At 37.0% G+C, this 21,122-nt stretch overlaps 1 protein-coding gene across 3 annotated transcripts in view; it reads left to right on the forward strand.

Annotated features, from left to right (window-relative positions):
- The window catches only part of MCTP1 (multiple C2 and transmembrane domain containing 1), a 255,065-nt gene that overhangs the window by 132,933 nt on the left and 101,010 nt on the right, over positions 1-21,122 (forward strand). For all 3 annotated transcript variants that reach the window (XM_065662669.1, XM_065662671.1, XM_065662670.1), the window contains exons 8-10: positions 2,534-2,720; positions 7,738-7,831; positions 20,087-20,189. In XM_065662669.1, the coding sequence (XP_065518741.1) occupies positions 2,534-2,720; positions 7,738-7,831; positions 20,087-20,189 (384 nt within the window). The remainder of the gene's footprint in view (positions 1-2,533; positions 2,721-7,737; positions 7,832-20,086; positions 20,190-21,122) is intronic.

Genomic DNA, 21,122 nt, shown 5'->3' on the forward strand with positions numbered 1-21,122 from the left:
CACAGGGAAGAACTTCTGCCTAAGATCTCATGTCAGTCTCACCTCTGTCAGGTTAGAGCCTTTCTCCTTGTCCTGTCCCTACAGGCCCTCATCCAAAGCCCCTCTTCAGCATTCGTGTTGGCCCAATTTAGTTATTGTTTTCATCAAGTTATCTATGGGCCCTCAGAGGATTTTTTTCCTGTTGAAATGGTTAAGGCACCTGTTGTAAGAAGCTTCCAGATAACTTCCTACCTGTTGTATGGTTTTAGGAAATACCAAGCTGGTGATGGGGTGTACATGGAGATCTATCAACCAGACAGTGGTGACATGTTTCTTTGGTCTTCGTTCTAGAAGTTAGGATATTAGGAACATTTTATAGATGCATTAAAGGTGCACAGGTAAAAGCAGTTCTTTCTTTTGACCTAAATAAAAATAGCAAGGACTATTAATGTTACAAATGTCCTGTAACTTCAGGAGTTGGAGAACTTGGAACTCTGATGTAAACAATGTAATTTTACAGTCATCACAGTTTTCTGATTCGTGCAAGTTTTTCTGTTCTGGTGGGGTAGCTTTTTGTGCCTGTATTTGAGTCAGAAGTGGATTATTTCTACATTACTTGTATCATAGTGGCTTTCTTTAAGAGAGTTTAGTCTGATCCTTTCAATGATTATTGTTTAAAGATGTAATATTCTTGCAGAGACGTATTTTTGAGTGGTATCTGTTTTGAAATTAACTATCAAAGAATATTTAAACCAGGGACATCTCCAGCTCTGGATACTTGATTCCAATATTTTTTGTCTTAAGGAGGGCTTTACACACCTTACTGCAGCCTAAATAATAATTTGTCAATCTTTGTACATGTGCAACATTTATATTGACCACCAGCCTCCACTAACAGCTTTAGTCTTTCCTTACAGTTGTTCATTTAATTTCTCACTCCTTATCATTGAAAGGGTTCAATTTAAAAGGTATATAATCTGCTCAGAATTCTATGTCAGTTGGAGGTTTTTTTCCATTGTAAAATAATTGATCCTTGTTACTCTATGAGCTTTGCAGTAGCTCAATTTTGACAGCTGCACTACAGACAGTAAATTTAAAAAAAAAAAAATTAAAAAAAAAAATTTCCAGTACCAAATTTAATCTGCCTATGATAGCAGAGGACCCATTTTATGAGGCTGCATTTATTCTCATAATTGGCTATTTCCTGTCCTTAAATGCCTATTTATTCATGTCTGCCACTTTTTTCTCAGTTTATTGGCACTGAGGTCACCACATTATCTTTCTCTTCAAAATCAATTGACATTGTATGAAAAGAGTTTGCTGGATGTTTAGTTTAGTGAGAGTGGCATACCGAACATGTGGTTGTCACATTAAATAGTGGCTTTTGAAAGCAGAGTATTCAGTGACTTAACTGTATATAGAATATATTCATTTACTTTATTTCAGTACTGTTATTGTTTTTATTTAGAGTAATGAATTGGCAAAACATTACTAGGGGATGCTATCAAATATTCCAAATAGTGTTCTTTCACAGAAATTCCAGAGCAGTGCACGGTGGCGTTACATTTGGCATAGGTGTTGAATTTCTCAGCATGCTTAGAGGTGCAGTCTAGGAAAGTTGAAATTAGTGAATTATACAAATTAAAATATTAAAACTTCTAAGCTTTGCACAGACTAATAACTCACCCTAAGGTATTCTTGTTCTAATTAAAAACTTGTGGACAGCTCTTTGTTAGCAGTGATACTCTTTTACCTTCGATGCTCTACCTCTTATTTTTAAAGGTGTCGCAAAGCTATTTCTGCTGGCAGGCACATACGAAGCCATTCTTCATTAGCTCAGTGTACAGTACAACCAGGGTTTATTCAGAAGGGGATCAAGCAGGCTTCAGCCAGTCTGTGCAGTTATAAGTGGTCCCTGCTCATTACAACAAGAGTCATCTTATTATATAGGGGGTTGTGGCATGAGGTTTTATCCTAGATGCCTGCATGGAGCTTTGACTGCAAGCCGTGCACAGCTTACTGCAGGAGAGCTGAGCCTTTTGGGTGGTGCTCCAGTCCTGGTTTTCTATGCTCAGTTATGCCAACTCCATCACAGTTAAGTCCACGCAGATTTTCAGTTTATTTATTTATTTATTTATTTACTTATTTATTTTAGGGATTTTTACTGTTAGATAAATGGCATAAAAAATATTCACATCAAAACTTCTATTTTTTGTGTAATTAAAAAACAATTTGCATCCAAAGCTGCGTTTTTAAAATTCTTTTTGGCGGCATTTGAGTAAGACACATTAATTAACCTTGTTTCTAGTGCCTACGTTCTTTTTAATATTTAATGTTCACAGGGATAGCAGATTGTAGCTTAAAAAAAAAAAAAAAAAAAGGAAAAAAAGGTCAAGCAAATGGTGTAGGTTGAAGCTGAAGAGAAATCCTTCCACAAGCTGGGAAGGAGCAGGATTTCTAATTATTTTTTCTGTCCGGCTGAAGGCAAGTAAGGCAGTGTACTCTGGTTTAATGTGAAGAAAACTGCATGCTGATGGAGAATGTTTGTTCATAGGTGCCAGGTTGATCTGTCGACCCTGAGTAAAGAACAAACCCACAAACTGGAGATGCCGCTGGAAGAGGGAGAGGGATACCTGGTGCTGCTGGTCACTCTCACAGCCTCAGCTGCGGTCACTGTCTCTGACCTCTCTGCCAACTCCCTGGAGGACCAGAAGGAGCGAGAGGAGATACTGAAGAGATATGTATGCAGTGCTTCTCTTGCCCTTTGCTTGCAAAATGTTTGCTTATATCAATAGTAACTATTGGGGGAGGAAAAACACACATATATCTCTTATATTCTTATCACACTCAGCCAGTGACAATCATTTAAGCTAGTTACTAGTGTTATCACAGCTGGTACAGTTAACACCAAGAAGGATACAAATCCTCTTTATACAGTAGGGCTTTTTAACATAGTGATTCAGCTATTTGGTGAGGTTAAAGAAGTTAGTTTTACTGCCTTGCAGATAATTTTACCAAGTACAAAATAACTAAGGGGTCAGTCAGTGACTGTATACTTTCTAGTGAGTATTTACTCCAAATGGTTTGATGTGCCAGCGGTTTTCTGCTTGTTTTGAATATCTACAAAAGGGCAAGAAAACGTTTTTTTTTTACCTGCACATTAGAGGCTCAACTAGTATTTTGTGTCATCAAAATAATTGTTTTAAGCAATATTTCTATTTAAAAATATTCCAAAACAAAATATTTTTATTTTTCACAATCTAACATTGCTCAGAATCTGTGTAGTTTTATCAAAGCAACAGAGAGGGGAGCTCTTACTCCAGTGTTTGCTAACACCTAAATCACTAAAAGTAACTGTCTCACTGCACATGGAGAAGTCAAAAAAAAAAAAAAAAAAAAAAAGCGTAGCTTTTTCCACTTAAAATTACAAATCTTTTATTGTACAATGCTGCCAGGTGTTTAGAAAGGCTTCTCTAGACACTCAGGCATTAAACCAAGCTCTGATTAACAAAGAGCTGCTTAACTTTTTTTTTTTTTTGATTTTAAAATATTCCTATTCCATGACTGACATCCTTTCAATAACTGAATTTAATAAAGATGTACCTTATCAGGCTGTGCAGATAACATGAAGTGCTAGTACTAATGCTGTACAATATTCTTCAAACAGATTAGCAGGATGTGCGCTTCAGCAAATTTATTCTGGCTATCTCCACTGAATCAGCTGTCTGCTAATGCTTGTACAACTCAGACACCAATAGTGTTATCACAAACACAGTTTAATAGAGGTGACTTAGTGAGGCTAAACATAATATTCCTAAACCAACTGAGAGCTAAGGTATTGCGCACCATCTTTGAAAAATAATTATAATTAAGAGAGTTATTGCACATTTTGGAATTCACATAGACAGCTGTGGTTGTCAGAATAGACCTTAATAAATGTAATAAATTTCTGGTGGATATGTTTTGAAGTGACATACTTCCTGCTACCAAGTCCAACAGTACCGTATTTCCGTGTATTATTGTGTGTGGTGATATGGCAGCCAAGTGATACTGATAGTTTTGATAATTTCAGTAGCAGTATAGAAACCTGTGGCAACTGTGTATTATTAATTGATTTTCCTAAAATCCTCAATTTTTTTTTGTTCCCAGTGTAAAGCAAAATCATGTGGTATAGATCAATCTATTTATTTCTGTTTCTTACATATTCAGTAGGTATGTATATGTTCTTGGTTTTACATTACTGTAAGCATTTAAAAACATTTACATTTTTGGAAGATGTTCATATTGCAGAAGCATGAATTTCTCATTATGTGTTTTGGAAAACTATAACATCGATGTACCTTTGAGATAAATTTTACTGTTTTTATTAAAATGACTGGTGGGTAGCAGAAGAAAGAAATTATAACTGTTAATGAAATTCGAGTAGTTTATTTTTACTGATGTTTGATTTGTCTTTGGTATTCATCTCTCTCCTTCAGAACCAATACAAAGGAAGAGTATGCAATGAGAAAGATGTACTTTTCCCCATTGAGTAGCTGTATTTTGGGGTTTCTTTTTTGTCCTCTTAAAAAAAAAACTAGCTACAATTTGAGAAATGTATTTTGCACCCTTTCTGCAGCCAAAACCAGTTAATGAGCTGACCTTGCCATCAGATCAAATAGCCTTGGAAAATGACTCTATTACTGTCATTTAACCATTTGTAGCTGAACATCAGAGCCTTACAAATTAAACAGGCATTCCTGTTTGAACCATTATTTTACCACAATTGTCTGAAAAGATTAATTCCTTTTGGGGTGAGGAGGGGGGCGCATTAATGGGTACAGACCAAGAGAGATTGTATGACCTTTTCAGAACGGGTGTGCTGAACCCATGGTCCCCCTTGTCACAGTTTAAAAACCAGAGGAGCTAGTTTAGAGAAGAAGTTGTTAGCATTCCATTTTTATTATGACATTTCACAGTCATCCGATTTAATGTCCCTTGACCAGATTGTCCACCGTGAGACGATGGGCTTGAAATGTTATTTAGAGCATTGATAAAAGGTGAGCAGTTCTAAGATGACAGCAAGTCATAAGGCTGGTGGTGTGACATTAATTTTCTCCATAACAGAGATGGAATAAGACGTCATGGTGACAAGCTGTCAATCAGTACTGGCCCCTCAGTGTATCTTGATGCCATAGGATGGGGTATTGCTTCTTCCATAATAGAGCTGAACTGAGATGCTCTCCCTGACAGCTGCTGCAGCCATACAGAAAATATATTATACAGCCTTTCATTAAAGAAATAAAGAGGACTCATCTCCAGAGCATTTCAATCTTTTCCCATCTATTGAGGGCTGAAAAGATTCTCAGCAAATCACGGATTCCTCTGCTATGGAAATTTCAGGCTTCAGGAACCATGCAGGTTTCGAGGCCTTCAACAATAGTCATAAATAAGAAGACAGAATATCATCTGATAAATCATTACTTAAGGTTATGTATTTAAAGTAACATATTAAAGTAATTTGCTTCTCCTGCAGTCTCTGCCACAACATTGTACACATTTCCAGCAGTCTCTGCAAGTCACGATGTGCAGTAAATGAATCTAAGACAGCTGACTTGCTGGAACTAAAAGTTAAAAAATAATTATTCTGCGGGATGCTGACAAAGGTAGCAAAGTGAAATACAGCATGGGTGCCTTTAGGCAGAATAAGCTGACCAGAATGAAATTTGGAGAAAAGGGGACTGTACAGCACTACAGGAAGGGGGGCAGTCACTTGGCTTGCTTCGTGTTTGGCTTTTGCTTTGTTTTCTTTCTGCAGCTTGGTGTTTGTTTTGTTCATTGGGAAACCTGGGTGAAATGGAGAAACGTTTTTGTAAATCCTTTCACCTTCATCATAGTATTAGAGCAGAATTATACCAGTCGTGGTATCAGTTCTGATAAGAAACACCCAAATCTTGATCGTTACTATAATAAATGAGGGATGGTGCCAACACGCTTCTGAATTTTAACAGTGTTATCTGTAATACTGTCTCTGCCACCTTCAGTGTGTAAGCACACAAGCAGAGGGTTGAGCACTGATTAAATTTGACTGACAGTGTTTTTAAGCTCTACTTCTGGTGATTAATATATTAAAAATTATAAAAATATTATTAATCATTAACTCATGATAACATGCATACATGTGTTCATATGTGTGTACCATGTGGGTTATTACACTTAACTAGGTTCCACTGTTCCTTATACCAAGGTCAAACCTTCACTCTAAACAGTAGATGGTCAGTTGGTGCTTGTGAAATTAGTATGAGGTGATTTAACTGTTAGAATTGTCTTACTAATAAAGGGATGCATATTATGCCCATTATAATGGATAGGTTATCTATGCATAAATACTGTACATTTTGCAAGATAACATTTAATATTTCATTTAAACAGTGCCTTTGGTTTTCAGATAAGTGATGTTGTTTATTCTGCTTTTCCATAACAGTCGAGTTTGTCTTCATAGTAAATTAAAGAACTGTTGACTTGGTGTTTTACCTGATGTTAGTGTTTTCTAGAAATCTGGACATTACCATAAGCAGTGGAAAAGGTTTCACCCGCACTATGTTAAAATTTTAGAAAAGTCCACAGGCATTAAATGAGTTAGTCCAGATTTTAAAATACTTCAACATAAAGCTACATGCTAGCATTTATGAACAAGACTTGCAAAAGCAACCAAAAATTAGGCCACATAAAAGTACATGATTTAAAATGAATCTGAAAAATCTAATTTTAGTCTTCTCTTTTGGAGTTCCTCCCCTAGGTTATCTAAAACTGAATGATAATAACAGGTTGGTTATTAATTAATTGCAGATTAAAAGTTTCACTCAATATTCTATCATTTGAAATTCTGCAACTATTGAAATATATTCAAAACTAGATCATGGGAATTTTAGCATTTCACACCTAACCAGTGCAATACTCCCAGACTTCTAGTTATTTGAAAAAAGAGCAGCAACAGAGCACATTTTCCAAACAGCTTTCTGAACTATGTTAGATGAATAAATGCAAGTGTTAGCCTACTCTTTAATTTTTAATTCCTCTTTTTAATATCTGTATATATTGCTAAAATGTATGTTTAAAAAAAAATAAAAAATTATGGTGAGTGCTTTCTGCCATGGAATTAGAACAAGCTTGTAAGTCTTCTTTTTTTTTTTTTATATATATAAATAAATTTTTGCACTTGATTATTATGAAATTTAAGTTGTTAAGTCCTCTTTTGATTGTTTTTGCTCTTGTTATTTGCAAGCTAGGTCCAAGCTTGCATATAATAGTGAACTACAATAAAAAATATTGACCCTAAGTCACTGTTCAAAATTTTGTTGGAGCCATCAAAGTGAAAAATAGAAAAAGAAAAATAGAAAAAATAGAAAATGTGAACATATATCTTACAAAAGTATTCAGGAAGAGGAACTGTTTAATTGTATTAATTTCATTAATACACTGATGTAGTTTAAAATGTTGATGGACAGTTGTTCATGAGGATTAAGGCAGTAGAATTGGTGATGTATTTAATAATTCATATTCTCATTTTTCCTTTGCATTTCTTGATTGGGAAGTTAAAGTTGCAAAACACTCAAAGAAACACTGACAACTGTACATTCTTCAGAAAATAGTGTTTAGAAGTATGGGTATGTTGGACAAAATTGCACTAACATCTGAGCTCGGGAGGGGACTATTAATATTGGTTTGGTTTGTTTTTTTTTCAACCCAGAATTGTTTTTCTTTTTATTATTTTTTTAGAGTCCAATGATGATGTTCCATAACATGAAGGATGTGGGATTTCTTCAGGTGAAGGTCATCAGGGCAGAAGCATTGATGGCCGCTGATGTCACAGGCAAGGATTCGTTTTAGTTTTTGTGATAATAAATATTGTAGTAAGACTGGACCTTTTTAGAAGTGAAACATATTATGCTTAAAACAGAATCTTATCCAAAGATTGTCGTCTTCACAGAGCTCAGCCTCACCTTCTGCTCATTAAGAAGAAAGCCTGCAAACAAGTAAAACTTTTGTAAGCAAGGCAGCAAGTCGTTCTAATGCTAGCAGAGCATTGCATAGGTTACTTCTCAGGAGGGTGAAATATACATTTTTCTCCATCAGAGGTCTTCAAAAAAATACATAGAAAAAACTTCTTTTTTTTTCTAGTAGAGAAAAAAATACAAAACTATCCAAATTAAAGATGAATTCCAGAGGACTAGGCAAAGGAAAGGTGCTAAATTTAGATGCAACTTCAAATTTTTTTCTGAAAGAACAGCTTGATATCTGCCAGACATTTAGCAAAGCTGGTGTTGATTTCAGACATTTCAGTGATTTCAGAGATTTCAAATAAATGCAAAATAATTGCAGTTTCTTGTAACTACTGCTTGTCTGTTTAAGAAATAAAATAAAATTTTTTTTATTTTCTGTTTTTGTAACATAAGCTGGATGGATAATTCAACCGTTTGCTTTTCAAAATAAGAAAAAGTATTTCAGCCATAATGGCCATATTTCTCCAGAAATATCCAGGTTGTCTCCTGTAAGTACAATCACATTCACGCTGCATAAGTTGAATGGAGCAAAATGAGCTGCTTCTGTGTCAGAAAATAGCCATCTCTGCTTTAAAAAAAAAAAGATTAAAAAAAAAAATTATACTAATCTAGCTGGTTTAACTGCAAACTGGACATTGTTCTGTTACAGGAGCTGAAGTAGATATATATCAACATACTAACTTTTAATAATTTTTGTGAATTAATATGAGCACCAATATTTATTTTTTTTTTCCTCAGCCAAGTTAGTTAGCAGCAAAGACTTTATTTCTATAACTGATCATCCAGTTTGTGGCATGCAAAATAACAGATTCTGTTTTCGGGGAGGTTGGAGAAATGCTTCTAAAGATTCCTCTCTCTGCTTTGACCTTATAATCCAATGTGGTCTGAACAGAGAGAGAGATTAAGTTATTCAGGGGCAAATGGGATAATTCAGTCCCTGACCTCGTTCAGTCTTCGACTTTTACAGATCAACATGTCATTTGTGCTGGTTGAACAAATTTTTTGGAAATACATTTGATTCAATTAAAGATGCACAGAGCTACCAAAAATTTTCAGACATTTCATTTACAGTGGCGGTCACGAAGACAGGGAAGAGCAGTCGTTACCTTCCCGTGTCCCGCATATTCTGTTCATTGGCAAGAAAATGTGTGGCAGATACGTTTTGTAAGATGGTTGTGCATTCCAGACACTGGGGAAATAATGTATTTTGGACAAAATTACCTTGTATTTTGAAAAGAGGTTTTATTAATTGCTGCAGTAATGTATATTTACTTTTAGTAACTTATGGGTATGTACAGATCATTGATTTCGGATTAAACTTTGAATAATGATTTTTAGAAATAAAGTAGTCATTTGGTGATTCAAATTTGATTTGCAAAAATTGTTTGAAACTAGACCTTCCACCTTGATTCAATGGGGCAATGTTATAAGTCAGTGTAGAGAGCGCTGTCATCAGTGGTGTAATTTACGCGACTAAGGATTGCTTCCTAAGGACTCGTTTGCTCTACTTACTATGTTGTTTTTTCAGAGTTAATCTTTTGTCCTCCCCTGAGTCTGAAAAGTAGCTGAAACACCTGTATAGTACCTGTGTGGTTTGCTTTGCTTCCTGTCTGCTGAATGTATCCCATTTCACTTTCAGGAATTTTTTCATGTGAAGCAATAAATCAAAATTTATTAGTTTGGGCTGAGTGGATTTTGAAAATCTTTAATATTCCATCATTAAGGATAAGCATAGACAGAAAAAGATTTCTGTAATCTTTTAAGTAGTCATCAATCTTGCTACAGTTGCAAGGATTTTTTTTCCTTTCAAATTGTGAAATTTTTCTTTTGTTACAATACATTCATTGAGCAGCATTGTAATACTGTATTAACTCTGCGTGAATAAAGAGCAATTGAGACTCCCGTTGAATGAATGAGTAAAAAGCACAAATTACTTTTTAATGAAACCCTCAATTCTTCTGCTTTTCTTAGAAAGCCCCATAGCCTTGTTCAACTGAATGCTGCTACAGTAGGTCACTTCACCTAAGCCCCTAATAAACTATTGACAGTCAAGGGCAGTTTTTTCTCCAGTCTCAATAGCCCAGTGTTGGACAGTGCACTTCAAACTGTTCAGGTTAGCGTACTTTTTTAAAAGAGAGAGATTAAGGGTGGTGGCTCATGCCTCAGTTTACAAACAGCCCTCTGGTCCCATGCAAACATGTTGAACAAGGTGGCAGGGTGGGCTGGAATTAGGGCAGAGTTGTGTACAGGGAGCAAGTGGCACCACCTGTTTGAAAATGAGGCACTGCTTAAACATGCCAGAACTAAGTTTTAAATATACTGCAGAAAAGAACAAAGTGAGATCTGTCCTCACTCGACGTCCTTGCAGGGAAGCCTAAGAAAGGGAGGAGCACTGGAGGGTTGAGAGGTTCCCCACCGGTGCTTGAAAGCTGACCTTGAGTGCAGGGGGAGCTGGAAAACAGGGTGTCTTCCAGGACTGGTGCGTTTGAGAGAATTGCCAAGTCTATGAGGATGTTTCTTCTGCAAAAGCAGCATCTTTCCATGGTCAAAACACAATTCTAGGGCTTCCACTAATGCAAAATTATGTTTTGTTGGAAATTGTGGTCACAGCAAATATCCCCATCTGGAAAATGTGGGGGTTATTTTAAATTTATTATTTTTTTAACAATAATCTAACAAATGGAGAGACATGGAGCGTGGCGTTTACTTTTTTCTTTTCTTCTTGAGAGGGAAAGGGTCTTTGACTTTTCCATTGTGTTTTAGCTGTTCACTGTAAGACTGTTTTCTCCCTAAAATATCAGCTAAAAAGTTTTATATCCCTCTTTCCCCACAGGAGTCTTTGGTCATTTGTGGTTGCTCTGGAACACATACAGACCTTACTGAGGGTTCAGCTGCTTGCAGGGCCCTGGCATAGAAACATGTGTCAACAGAGGTGTCCTTTACACCAAGAAATATGCGATGGTGCAGTAAGACATAGAGCATAATCAGCTTACCATGACAGCCTCTGAAACCATATGCAGTTCATATAACCTGTATGAGTTTTGGAAAGCAATAGACCATCAGATCTTAGGCAGAAGTTGTTCCCTGTGAGGGTGGTGAGGCACTGGCACAGGGTGCCCAGAGACGCTGTGGCTGCCCCATCCCTGGCCGTGTTCAAGGCCAGGCTGGATGGGGTTTGGAGCAATGTGGTCTCGTAGAAGGTGTCCCTGCCTGTGGCAGGGGGTTGGAACTGGTTGAGCTTCAAACCAGTCCATGGTTCTAGGATTCTATGATCCTATGACCTGGTGCAGCTGGGCCAATAGGTAGGCATATTCTGTTTGCTGCAAAGAGAGGTGTAGGTGTGTTGCACTGGGGGACGGCAGGCTTTGCAGGCAGCACTTGTGTCTCCTTTACTGGGGAGATGTACTCTTCCTTTTCCTTGAATCATGAAATACAGTTGAAAACCTCTGCCTTATTACTGGCAAGAAGCAAGCAGGTTGGGAAAAGAAGTGCTTTGATCAGTTTCATTTGATCAGTTTGATCATGGTTTGATCAGTTTCCTCAGAAGTCCTATTATTTTAAGGAATAATAGGTAGCAACTCAGATTCTTTAGCAGAGCAAAATCCAAGCTCCATATGACGGCCTGACTAGAAAACAGTTTGTTTTGCTGTCTTTGGGCTTTAATTAAGACATGTTCAATTCTTGCCCCCTGGCTCCCTGCTCCCCCTGCCCCCACCTTGCTTGCTGTGTCACAGACCGGCGATCAGACGCTTTCAGATGGTCCAGCCCATGACTTTGACCTTCTGCGCGGTCTGGCGTTCCCTGGGGAACCGTTCAGCTCATGAGGTCTGATTTCACACTTCCAGGATGCCTCGGCTCTCTTAACAATGACAGGGAGACAAAGCCCTTTAGAGAGGGCCGCATGGGGACTTGTTTAAATTGGAAACTAGAGAGGAGTCAAGGAACAAGGTTACAGGCTGCAGAATAGTGCTTTTAATAAAGAGCTCACAGCTCTGGTTCAGCTCAAAGAGGGCTACCTCTGTACAATTAATTGAGACATTTATCTGGAGCATCTTAGGCCTCTACTTTCTCACAGAATTATGTGATAAATATCAGCTAAGAGGCAAATGAGATGTGCATGAAATGAATTTTTAACACTTTGATTACTGTGTCTCCAGTCTTCATTAGAAGTAAATTTACTTGTATTTCTGACCTTATTATTAATCAATTGTCTGAGAGGTTGTTTTTTTTTTTTTGGTTACCATGATTCCAGAACCTGACATATTAGAAAGATTTTACTGAAGAGTGATGCTTGGTGATATTTCAGTTTACAGTCAGAAGCTTTCCAGACATCTCCTCCTCCGAAGAAAAGAAACTAAGCATAAAGAATTAAGATTTTTTCCCCTTCTTTTTCAGTTTTATGTATGAAAACTGACTCTCTTCTAAGAAAATTCCATGTTAAAATTTTGATTAAAGTACTTGAAAAGAGGATGAAGATACCAAGGTGGCTAAATGTGCAGAATGTAAATGAGTTTTCTAAAATCTGTTTTACTAAAATGTCCTTGTAACACATGTGCAAAAATAGTCTTTGAAATTGCTCTTCAAATGCTAGGAAATGTCAGAGTAATGTACACAAATGTTAAATTCACAAAGGTGTGGAAGCCCATGTATGTAAAATGGAAGGAATAAATTCAGAAGCCCTTTGGAAATACAGTTCCAGAAGTAATTTGCTCTGTCAATTAGTGCAACTAGATTTCAATATACACTTGAATTATCTTCATGAAGTACTGAAATCTACTAGGTGGGCAGTGTTCTCTGATAGATAAAATTTCACCTGCTGCTATTCCATAGGTCATCTCAAGACATAAGTCCAATATTGTGAACTGCAAAGTGACTTGTTTTATTAAGAAAGTAGCAGGCTTAGGATACTAGTGGCAAAATTAGGACTTAAAAGAGATTCTTGGTTAATCACAGCGTTTAGAATTAAATATGCCGTGAAAAGATGACTTGTGGTTGTTAACATTTTTCATTTTTTTTCTGTAAATATTTTGTGGAAATGAGTTTGACACAACTGTGACACTACACTGAATTGTATAGTGAGATATCTTACACACTCATGATATGGGTCCATTGCAACATGTTTGCAACAGCCCCATTAAAGAGGAATTATCATTTCTATTTTAAAGATGGGAAAAACTAGGGAAGGTTAACTGGCTCAGCTAAGGCCGACAGAATGAGTCCTTGTCAAAGCTGGCATTTGGCTGGGGTCCTGTACTTAATCCATTAGATAAGGCAGCTTCTCATGCTATTAAGCCATTTCTCCTCCTGGCCAAAGGTCAGAGTGACTGCTCTGTTCCAAGCAGCTGGCTGGCAGGGAGCTTGGAACAACATTAGTGACATTAGCGTCTGCATGAGTGGCACTGCCCCCCAGAGTCATGAACTGGCTGTCTTGTCTTCCCCCAAAATAAAGGCCCTTTTTTGGCTGTGGGGACTCAGATCCATAATGGACAGGCATCGCCAGCGGTAGGGGAGAACCATAATAGCCTATGAAATATTCAAACAATATTTCAGCTTTCATAACCACATTAAACTTGGTTGAACTTTATGAAGTCATGGTTTGTGAGCTTGACTTTTAAAAGTAGAAATGGAGTTGAGATCTCATTAAATTTTTAATCTATCAAAAACAATTTCAGTAATCTTTGGTATTCTAGTTCAGTTTTGATAATGTACTTTTAACAGTGCAAAAATTCATCTAATGGTGCAGTATAAATTTCAGCAACTTGTTTAAAATCAGTTCGTGGTCTAGCTAGTGCTGGAGTTTAAGTAACATTACAGACTGGTCAGTGGCAGGTAAATGTTGACTATCTATATTTAGTCTGCAACATATTTCTTTTAGTTGAAAAAACTCTTTAAGAAACAAAACCAGCAAATTATTTGTGTCTTTGGATGTGTAGTGACACAATGCATATTTTCTATAACCAAGGTAGAAGTATCTCCATAGGGCTTACAGGGAGCTAACCCCGTGCTCTCTGCCATTTCTTGCAAGTTAATATTTTGAAGTACAATGTTTGCCAGGGGACAGGTAGATCTGCCATATGCTTCTTGGCTTGCATCTACTCTGGAAAGAATTGCATCAATGGTAGTTTCTTTTAAGACTCCATGGCAGTGTTGATTGAGAAAGAATGACTTGTTCTGCAGTGACTGATGGTCTTTCTGATTTTTTATTTTCTTTCCTGGGCTGGATTTTCAAAGACTGGAAACAGAAAAGCATGATTGTATGCAGGTGGGTTTTCTCTCTCTAAAACAGGGAATCATCATACTGCATAAAATACAATGCTCCCATATGTTTGTTTACTAAACTCTCTTTTTTTTTTTTTACAATATTAATCAAATAATACACAATGACACACAGTTTTCAGGAGACAAGTGTTTAACAGAGTTTTATAATAGGACATCACAGTTTAAGTGGTACTAAACATTGCAAGTAAGAAATGTAACTTTAAGCTTTGGTAGCTTTTCATCAAGGAAAACTCAGCTTTGTGTGCAAGTGAAGCTAGAAAAGGAGTCCAGAAGTGCAATTACGTTGAAGTCCCTCTTTGGAAGTATTCCTCTGCCCCAAAATGAATTTTTGCTGGGAAAATAATCTGCTAACAACCAAAATTTTTATTCGACAATTTCCCCCCCAGGGACCACTGGAGGACATATCTCTTTAACTTGCCCAGAGATATGAATTATATTGTATTGCAGTTTGACAGCGCTAATATTGACAAAAGATACTTGCATCTGAATTGTTCACATGCCATTCAATTTCCTGTGAAAAAGCAGTACTTTCGGACTTGAATTTGAGTTGACACCCAGTGTTTTGTGCTTTAACTTGCTGTTGGACTGGACAGATTACAGCTCACCTCCAGCCTGGAAGTGGGCTGGAGAGGCCTCTCTCTGGTACTGGTCTACCCACCCTCAAACATAGTTCACAAGGGCACACGGGCCACCTAGCCTCTTTGGTACTTGCTAATGAGTTCCCGCACAGTGAGCCAGCTCGCTTACAAATGCGGAAGTCCTGTGGCCTTCAAACTGATGGAAACAGCCTTTCTTAAACATTTTCAAATGAAGCATGGCCAAAACATTAGACAATGTGGTGCTGTAACCACTTGAGAGGAAAACTCGAAATTCGAAATTGTGTGATGGTTAAGATTTTGCTGTTTTGATTTTCTAAATATTTTGAGAAGCAATTAAAAATTGTCACTATTCAGGTCTCTCTTCTATGATGAAAAAGTGTATTTTATATACTTGTAGAAGAAAAAGGTTCTTCCAGTGGCCAGCCTTCTGAGATCCAGATAATGAATCTGAGCTCTGAACTGACTTTGATTCTTTTGTGATGGAATTTCTGCCTGTGGGGGACTTTGAGTTTTGAAGCAAATAACAAATAAAACCTCTCTAGTTCCTGGTTAGCATCACTTGCACCTTAACCACTGTTGCAGACTTCAGCTGGTTTCACTAGATGGGTGTACAGTTCATCCAGAGGCATGCAGTAGTTCAGAGAAATAAGGTGAAAAGTAAAAAAAGTATCATGTTAATTAATGTGTGTATAGTGTGCAGTGTGAGGGACACAGTGCTGATGGAAGTGAAACATTTTACATAGATCTAAGTAAAGTAATCTCAGTTTGTGCTCTGGTTTTACCAACTGTCTAAAGATTAAATGCAGTACAGCATAGCATAAACCGCGGTATCTGTCAAACTAGCTGCAGTGTGTGGTGTGATGAAAAAACCAGGAAGCTTCTAAGGATAAGTAGTTCCTTGATCTTTTTCAGTAGTAGCTGAAATTACCACTTAATTTTTTTCAGTGGCAGCTTGCATTACAAAGTAGAAATCCTCTAGGGTACATTCTTAGATAATCCAGCTCTGTAATGGGTAAAGGGTTAAAAAAAAAATATGAGGGAGGCCTGTCCAAAGAAAAGCTGCTCTCCATTCCATATTATTATGTATACTATGTAAATTAGCCCTTTATTGCTGTCATTTCAGGAGCCCTTAGTCCTGTGTAAGTAGAGACCAAAAAATGTGAGACATTACAGCAACAGAATAGATTAATGAGATTTGTTTTAGTTCTTACTGAGGTTTACTGCAGGTCTGATTTCAGAAAATTGGAAGGTGATGTTCACTGGGTTTTATTAACCGCTTGTATCACAAATTCCTTCAAACAGTGCTGGGTGTAATAATAATTAATCCTAGAGAGGTCGTGGAATTACTCAAAATTGTAAGTGCTGGTTTCAGTGCTGCTTTTAATGTGTAAGTGAGGTAAGCGGGTGGTGGTAGTCTCACCTTGCACAGCACTGAGCACATTTAGGGCCATATTCAGAAAAAAAATTATGGCTGTCCTCCTGATCAATAGAGTTGAGTACCTCTGAAGTCACTGGAACAGTAGCTGGAGAGCTAGGGAGGGCATGGAGCAGGGAACTAGGTGGAAGACCCTCATTAGGCACAGCGATACAGGTAGAATTTGTTGACATAGGACAGGTGACATATGGTGATATATGATAGTTGTGATTTAGTCTGTAATGAAAGGCATACTTGTGATGATGACATAATTTAGAATGATGTGATTGAGCTTAGGCAGCACAAGTCTAATCACAAGATAAAACGTGTACTGTTAGAATTGCTAGATGTGCTAAACAGCACATACTTCTCTGAATGCATGTGGTTCTTTTATATAAAAATGAGGGAAACTATCTATTGATAATTTTTGAAACTGCTAGTTGCATTAACCAGACAAAAGTTATGTGCCTTGGTTAGAATATGTGTTGTGCTTAAAGTTCTGATTTTGAATAGTACAGTGATGAGTATATGTTGTACGTTCCCAGATTCTCCTTGGCCCTGCTAGAGACCAAAGAGACCTAAGGATGATGTCTTTTAATATTTTAGTGCTGTCTTAAGTCTTTCATTGGGAATGATCCCATAATTTTGAAAACTCCTGCAATGCGGCAAGTTGCCATGGCTGTCAGTGAGAGTTAAGATTGCAGTTATCCGTTATAATAATGAGAACTTTAAAGATGACAGATGGATATGAGTTTCACCAAGTACTTGTATATTGCTCTGGCTTTGTCTTTCTGGATCATGTTCACTTATTTAGGTTGGTTTCCAAATAACTTTTGTGCATACTATATGTCAGCGAAGTGTGTTGCTTCTCAGATACCCATCTTGGTTGTGATGAGTGTTTTAGCATACAGAAGTGCCCATAGGTGATGGTGAAGGGCTTTGCAGATGAAAACTTCATAGCTTCCTCATATGGCAAAAACAGTATTCTGTTTCAGAGATACTCACACCCAGGAAACTTCTACTTGTCAACCATGATATTTGGGCCTCCCTTTTTCCCTTTCACAATATTTCTTTCTGTCAAATTTGGTCTCAAACTGTTTTCAAGTTATAGGGGGGTGGCGACATTGAATGTTGAGTGTGAGAGGGGGATTTTTTTTTTCATTTCTGAAGATCATTTGTCTTTGTTTTGATTGGGGACCTGTGTGATTAATATCCATATAAATCTAAAAGGAAACTAATTGAAAAAGTGCATGTCAATGAATGCAGAAAATAAATGAATGTAGTAAATACCTTCTCTTTGTTTACAGGTGTCCTTAAGACACTGCAGTGCATTTTCCTGTGTCTGCATACAATTAATAGGCAGATATAACATTGTAACATCATAAGCAAATATGATTGATGATACTTTAAAAAAGGAGATGAAGTATTATTGCCTAGCTTGCCTGCTCTATCACTTCTGCCCAGTTATCTTAACTGAGTCTTTCTTTTTCAAATACTGAAACCTAAAGAATTAAAACAAGTACGATTTTTTTAAAGTTTCCTGATACCTTTTAGGCCTGTGAAGTAGAAGAACATTGAGATGTGTGATACATCCATCTCTGATGAGTAATGAATTAATTGCTTTTCAAGTTTAATGGGAAAGATTCAGCAGTATATTGTTTTCTAGAGAAGGTAAACATCAACTCTAACCATAATTCTCAATGTTTTAAAAACAATTATTCTTTATCATTAAAGTAAATAATATACACATTAACCTCTGATGTAGTCTGAATCAATATTGCAGTTTGGGAGATGTGACCCCTCCTTGATGGCTTTGTCTAAGTATTGATTTCATTGTCATTTGTATAAGGTACGAAACAAATTACATGCCTTCCTAATATCATTAATGTAGCCCCATTGAGCTACTCAATTTATGGCTTCTTACAATGCATGACAAAACATTACAGAGTTATTGAAGGCAACAAATTGCACAACAAATTGTGAAATGCTATTGCATTGTGTGCCGGATTTGATTGTGGAAGATCAGTGCCAACACTCAATAACTTTCAAGCACTTTGCTGACCAAAGAAAGTCCAGAGACAAGAACGAGCCACTCTGGAGTATCTGACCAAGTTCCCTTGAGTTCTGGGAGCAGCAATTTATTCTACAGCTTTCTACTTATGTGTTTGTAGCCTTACATGAAAATAGTCATACGCTTGTTTTCTGTGCCAAGGGAAAAGGTTGTTCTCTTCAATTACTGGAGAAAATCAAAATAGGTAGGGGAGATAGCCTCTCTCTGTCTTGGGCAGCATTTACAGTGGTTGTCATTACTGTCATAATTTGAAATATGAGTTAAATAATTTACTTTACACTGTGATTTCTTCCCTTTATTGCCTCTCTTTTGTAACGGTCATCTCACTCATGATTCTGTAACTGCTCCTTCCCTCATAGCTGTTCCTCAGATCCTCTTCACAACACCTTCTTCCCCTTCCAGGAGATTTCAGGGTTGCCCTGAAACTCTGGAGATATTTATCTTCCCTTCTTTTGCTTCCTCCCTCTGCAGAGAGCTCCTTTATTTACACCACCTATCTGTTTTTAAATACGAGATTCAGGCATCTACTTTCCTTCTTCTCCAAACCTTGGCCTCATGGATATCTAAGAAAAAGCTTAGCATAAGTTTCATGGCTTCCCCCAAAACTCTCAGTGGGGATGACTTTTCTTGCTCTTTGCTTGGTATCAGCACTGCTCACCTGCCGTCATTGGCTATAAGCTGCTTATTTCACATTTGGGGCTCATACACAGACACATGCACGCTATCCCACTCTTTTTTTTCATTGCATTGAAAAAAATAAAAATCAATTTCCATGCCCAATCTAGGATACTGCTTCCATTATCTATATACTATATTTTCAAAGCAGCATCTTCATACTTTCTCCTGTGGTGGCTTTCGTGCTGAGGGACCTTCTTGTAAATATATGGAAAGCTACCCTGTTGTGCTTTAATGTATACAAAAATCTCAACCACTTTTGAGCTTCTGCTGTGCTGAGACTACAGCCTATCATTCCAGCTGGTATTGTCTCATTGTTTAATTGTACTTGCCCACTTTCTCTGGTGTTAGGCTTTTATCTGAGACAGTCTTTAAGGCTTTTTGATTTTGGAGAGAGGATTTGTTCAGCATGAAACATGTAGGGCATAGTAATGATTGGATACGTATTGTAGGTGCTATGTTATTACAAATAATGTGGAATAATACATTTCTACATATCAAAATGCTCTAATTATGTTTTCATTACAGACAATGTAGAGTTGGCACCATTAAATTAAAGTTCCCTTAGCTGTCTGAGAAGGGTGCTTAGCACCTTTTAGGAACATGCTGGGTTTTCGTCAGAAAGTCTGTATGGGTTTTTTCTTTTCTGTTTCTTTTTTGGGGTTTTTTTTTTTTTTTTTGGTGTGTGTGTGTGTTTTGTTGGTTTTTATTGTAAGACAAAAAAGATGTTTTTTTAGTGAGGAATGTTAATAGAATACAGAGGTGAACTGCCTGTTATAGTCATCTTGAGCATAATGCAGACCATAGGTTTTCCCTAAATTAATTCCTGTAAGAATTACAATGCAGCTTAGGAAAAAAACTTAAAATGGAAAAATAAAATACAATAAAAAAGACAACCAACCAAACAAAAACCAAAATGAAAACCAAAAATCCTCAACAACAAAACCAGCCATAACTAGTGTTTTCTAAACCTTGTTTGTGGTGTATTTCTTAGTTGATATATTTTGTTCCAAACTTTCTCTTACAGGTAAAAGTGACCCCTTTTGTGTAGTTGAATTGAACAATGACAGACTGCTGACACATACCGTCTACAAGAACCTCAATCCAGAATGGAACAAAATCTTCACATTGTAGGTGTTTGGATTTTGTGAGTGTTTTGTGGGGGGATGGGGTGTTTTCAATTGAATATATGTTTGAGTCAAAAACAACTACTGCTGATTCTAAAGCAAGAAAGCAGTGACATACTGGTACTACCAAACTAGCCAGCTGAATAATTTTTTTGAGGATTAAGAACATGAACAAAAATAAAGAAGAGCTACCATTTTAAAGGTAAAAAAGTAGGCCTGTTACTTGGAAACCAGGTGTGAGTAATGCTGAGCACTCCAGATTCCTGTCAGGTTCGGTGAAGTTTTCAAGGCCAAATACATCATGCTGGGTTTGGCCCTGAAGTTTTGGGTGGGAAAAAAAAGATACTGTGATTATGACCTTCATTAAAATGTGGTGTTAACTTTAATAAACTTTAGGTAACTTCATAAAGGAATATTTATAAATACGTTCATACTTTCCTGAATTATGATCAGATACTTTCCTTTTTTTTTTTTTCATTTACCAACTGCACTTTTCACAATACCAACTAGCATCAAACCAGCACAATGCAGCTATTGGGTAAAATGCAGTCTTAAGCATTTAGTTTACTGGGAAGTAATATGGTTGATGGGGGGTTTCTTGGGTTTTTTGGTTTTGGTTGTTTGGTTTGTTGGGTTGTGTTTTTTTTAATCCTGTTATTTTGAAGCAAAAGGCTCTGGCAAAATAGAGAAAGTCTTCCACAAACAAAATATTCCTGGTATCTGTCTTGCTGAGTTGCCTTTTTTCCCTGCCTCTTTTTCTCTCTCTGGCTGCAATGTGACACCAGTGAGTAGAAACCTGATCAGTTGTAGGTTTCCCCGCTACTGAAATCAGCTCAGAATCCACTTCAAAAGCCAGTATAAGCTTTGTGTAGTTACTTCACTTTATCGTAAATGAAAAGGCTGTATTTTGCCCATAATCTGAAAACTTGTTCTGAT

Source organism: Lathamus discolor, chromosome Z (assembly GCF_037157495.1).
Source record: "Lathamus discolor isolate bLatDis1 chromosome Z, bLatDis1.hap1, whole genome shotgun sequence".
In the NCBI taxonomy this organism is placed as follows: domain Eukaryota; kingdom Metazoa; phylum Chordata; class Aves; order Psittaciformes; family Psittacidae; genus Lathamus; species Lathamus discolor.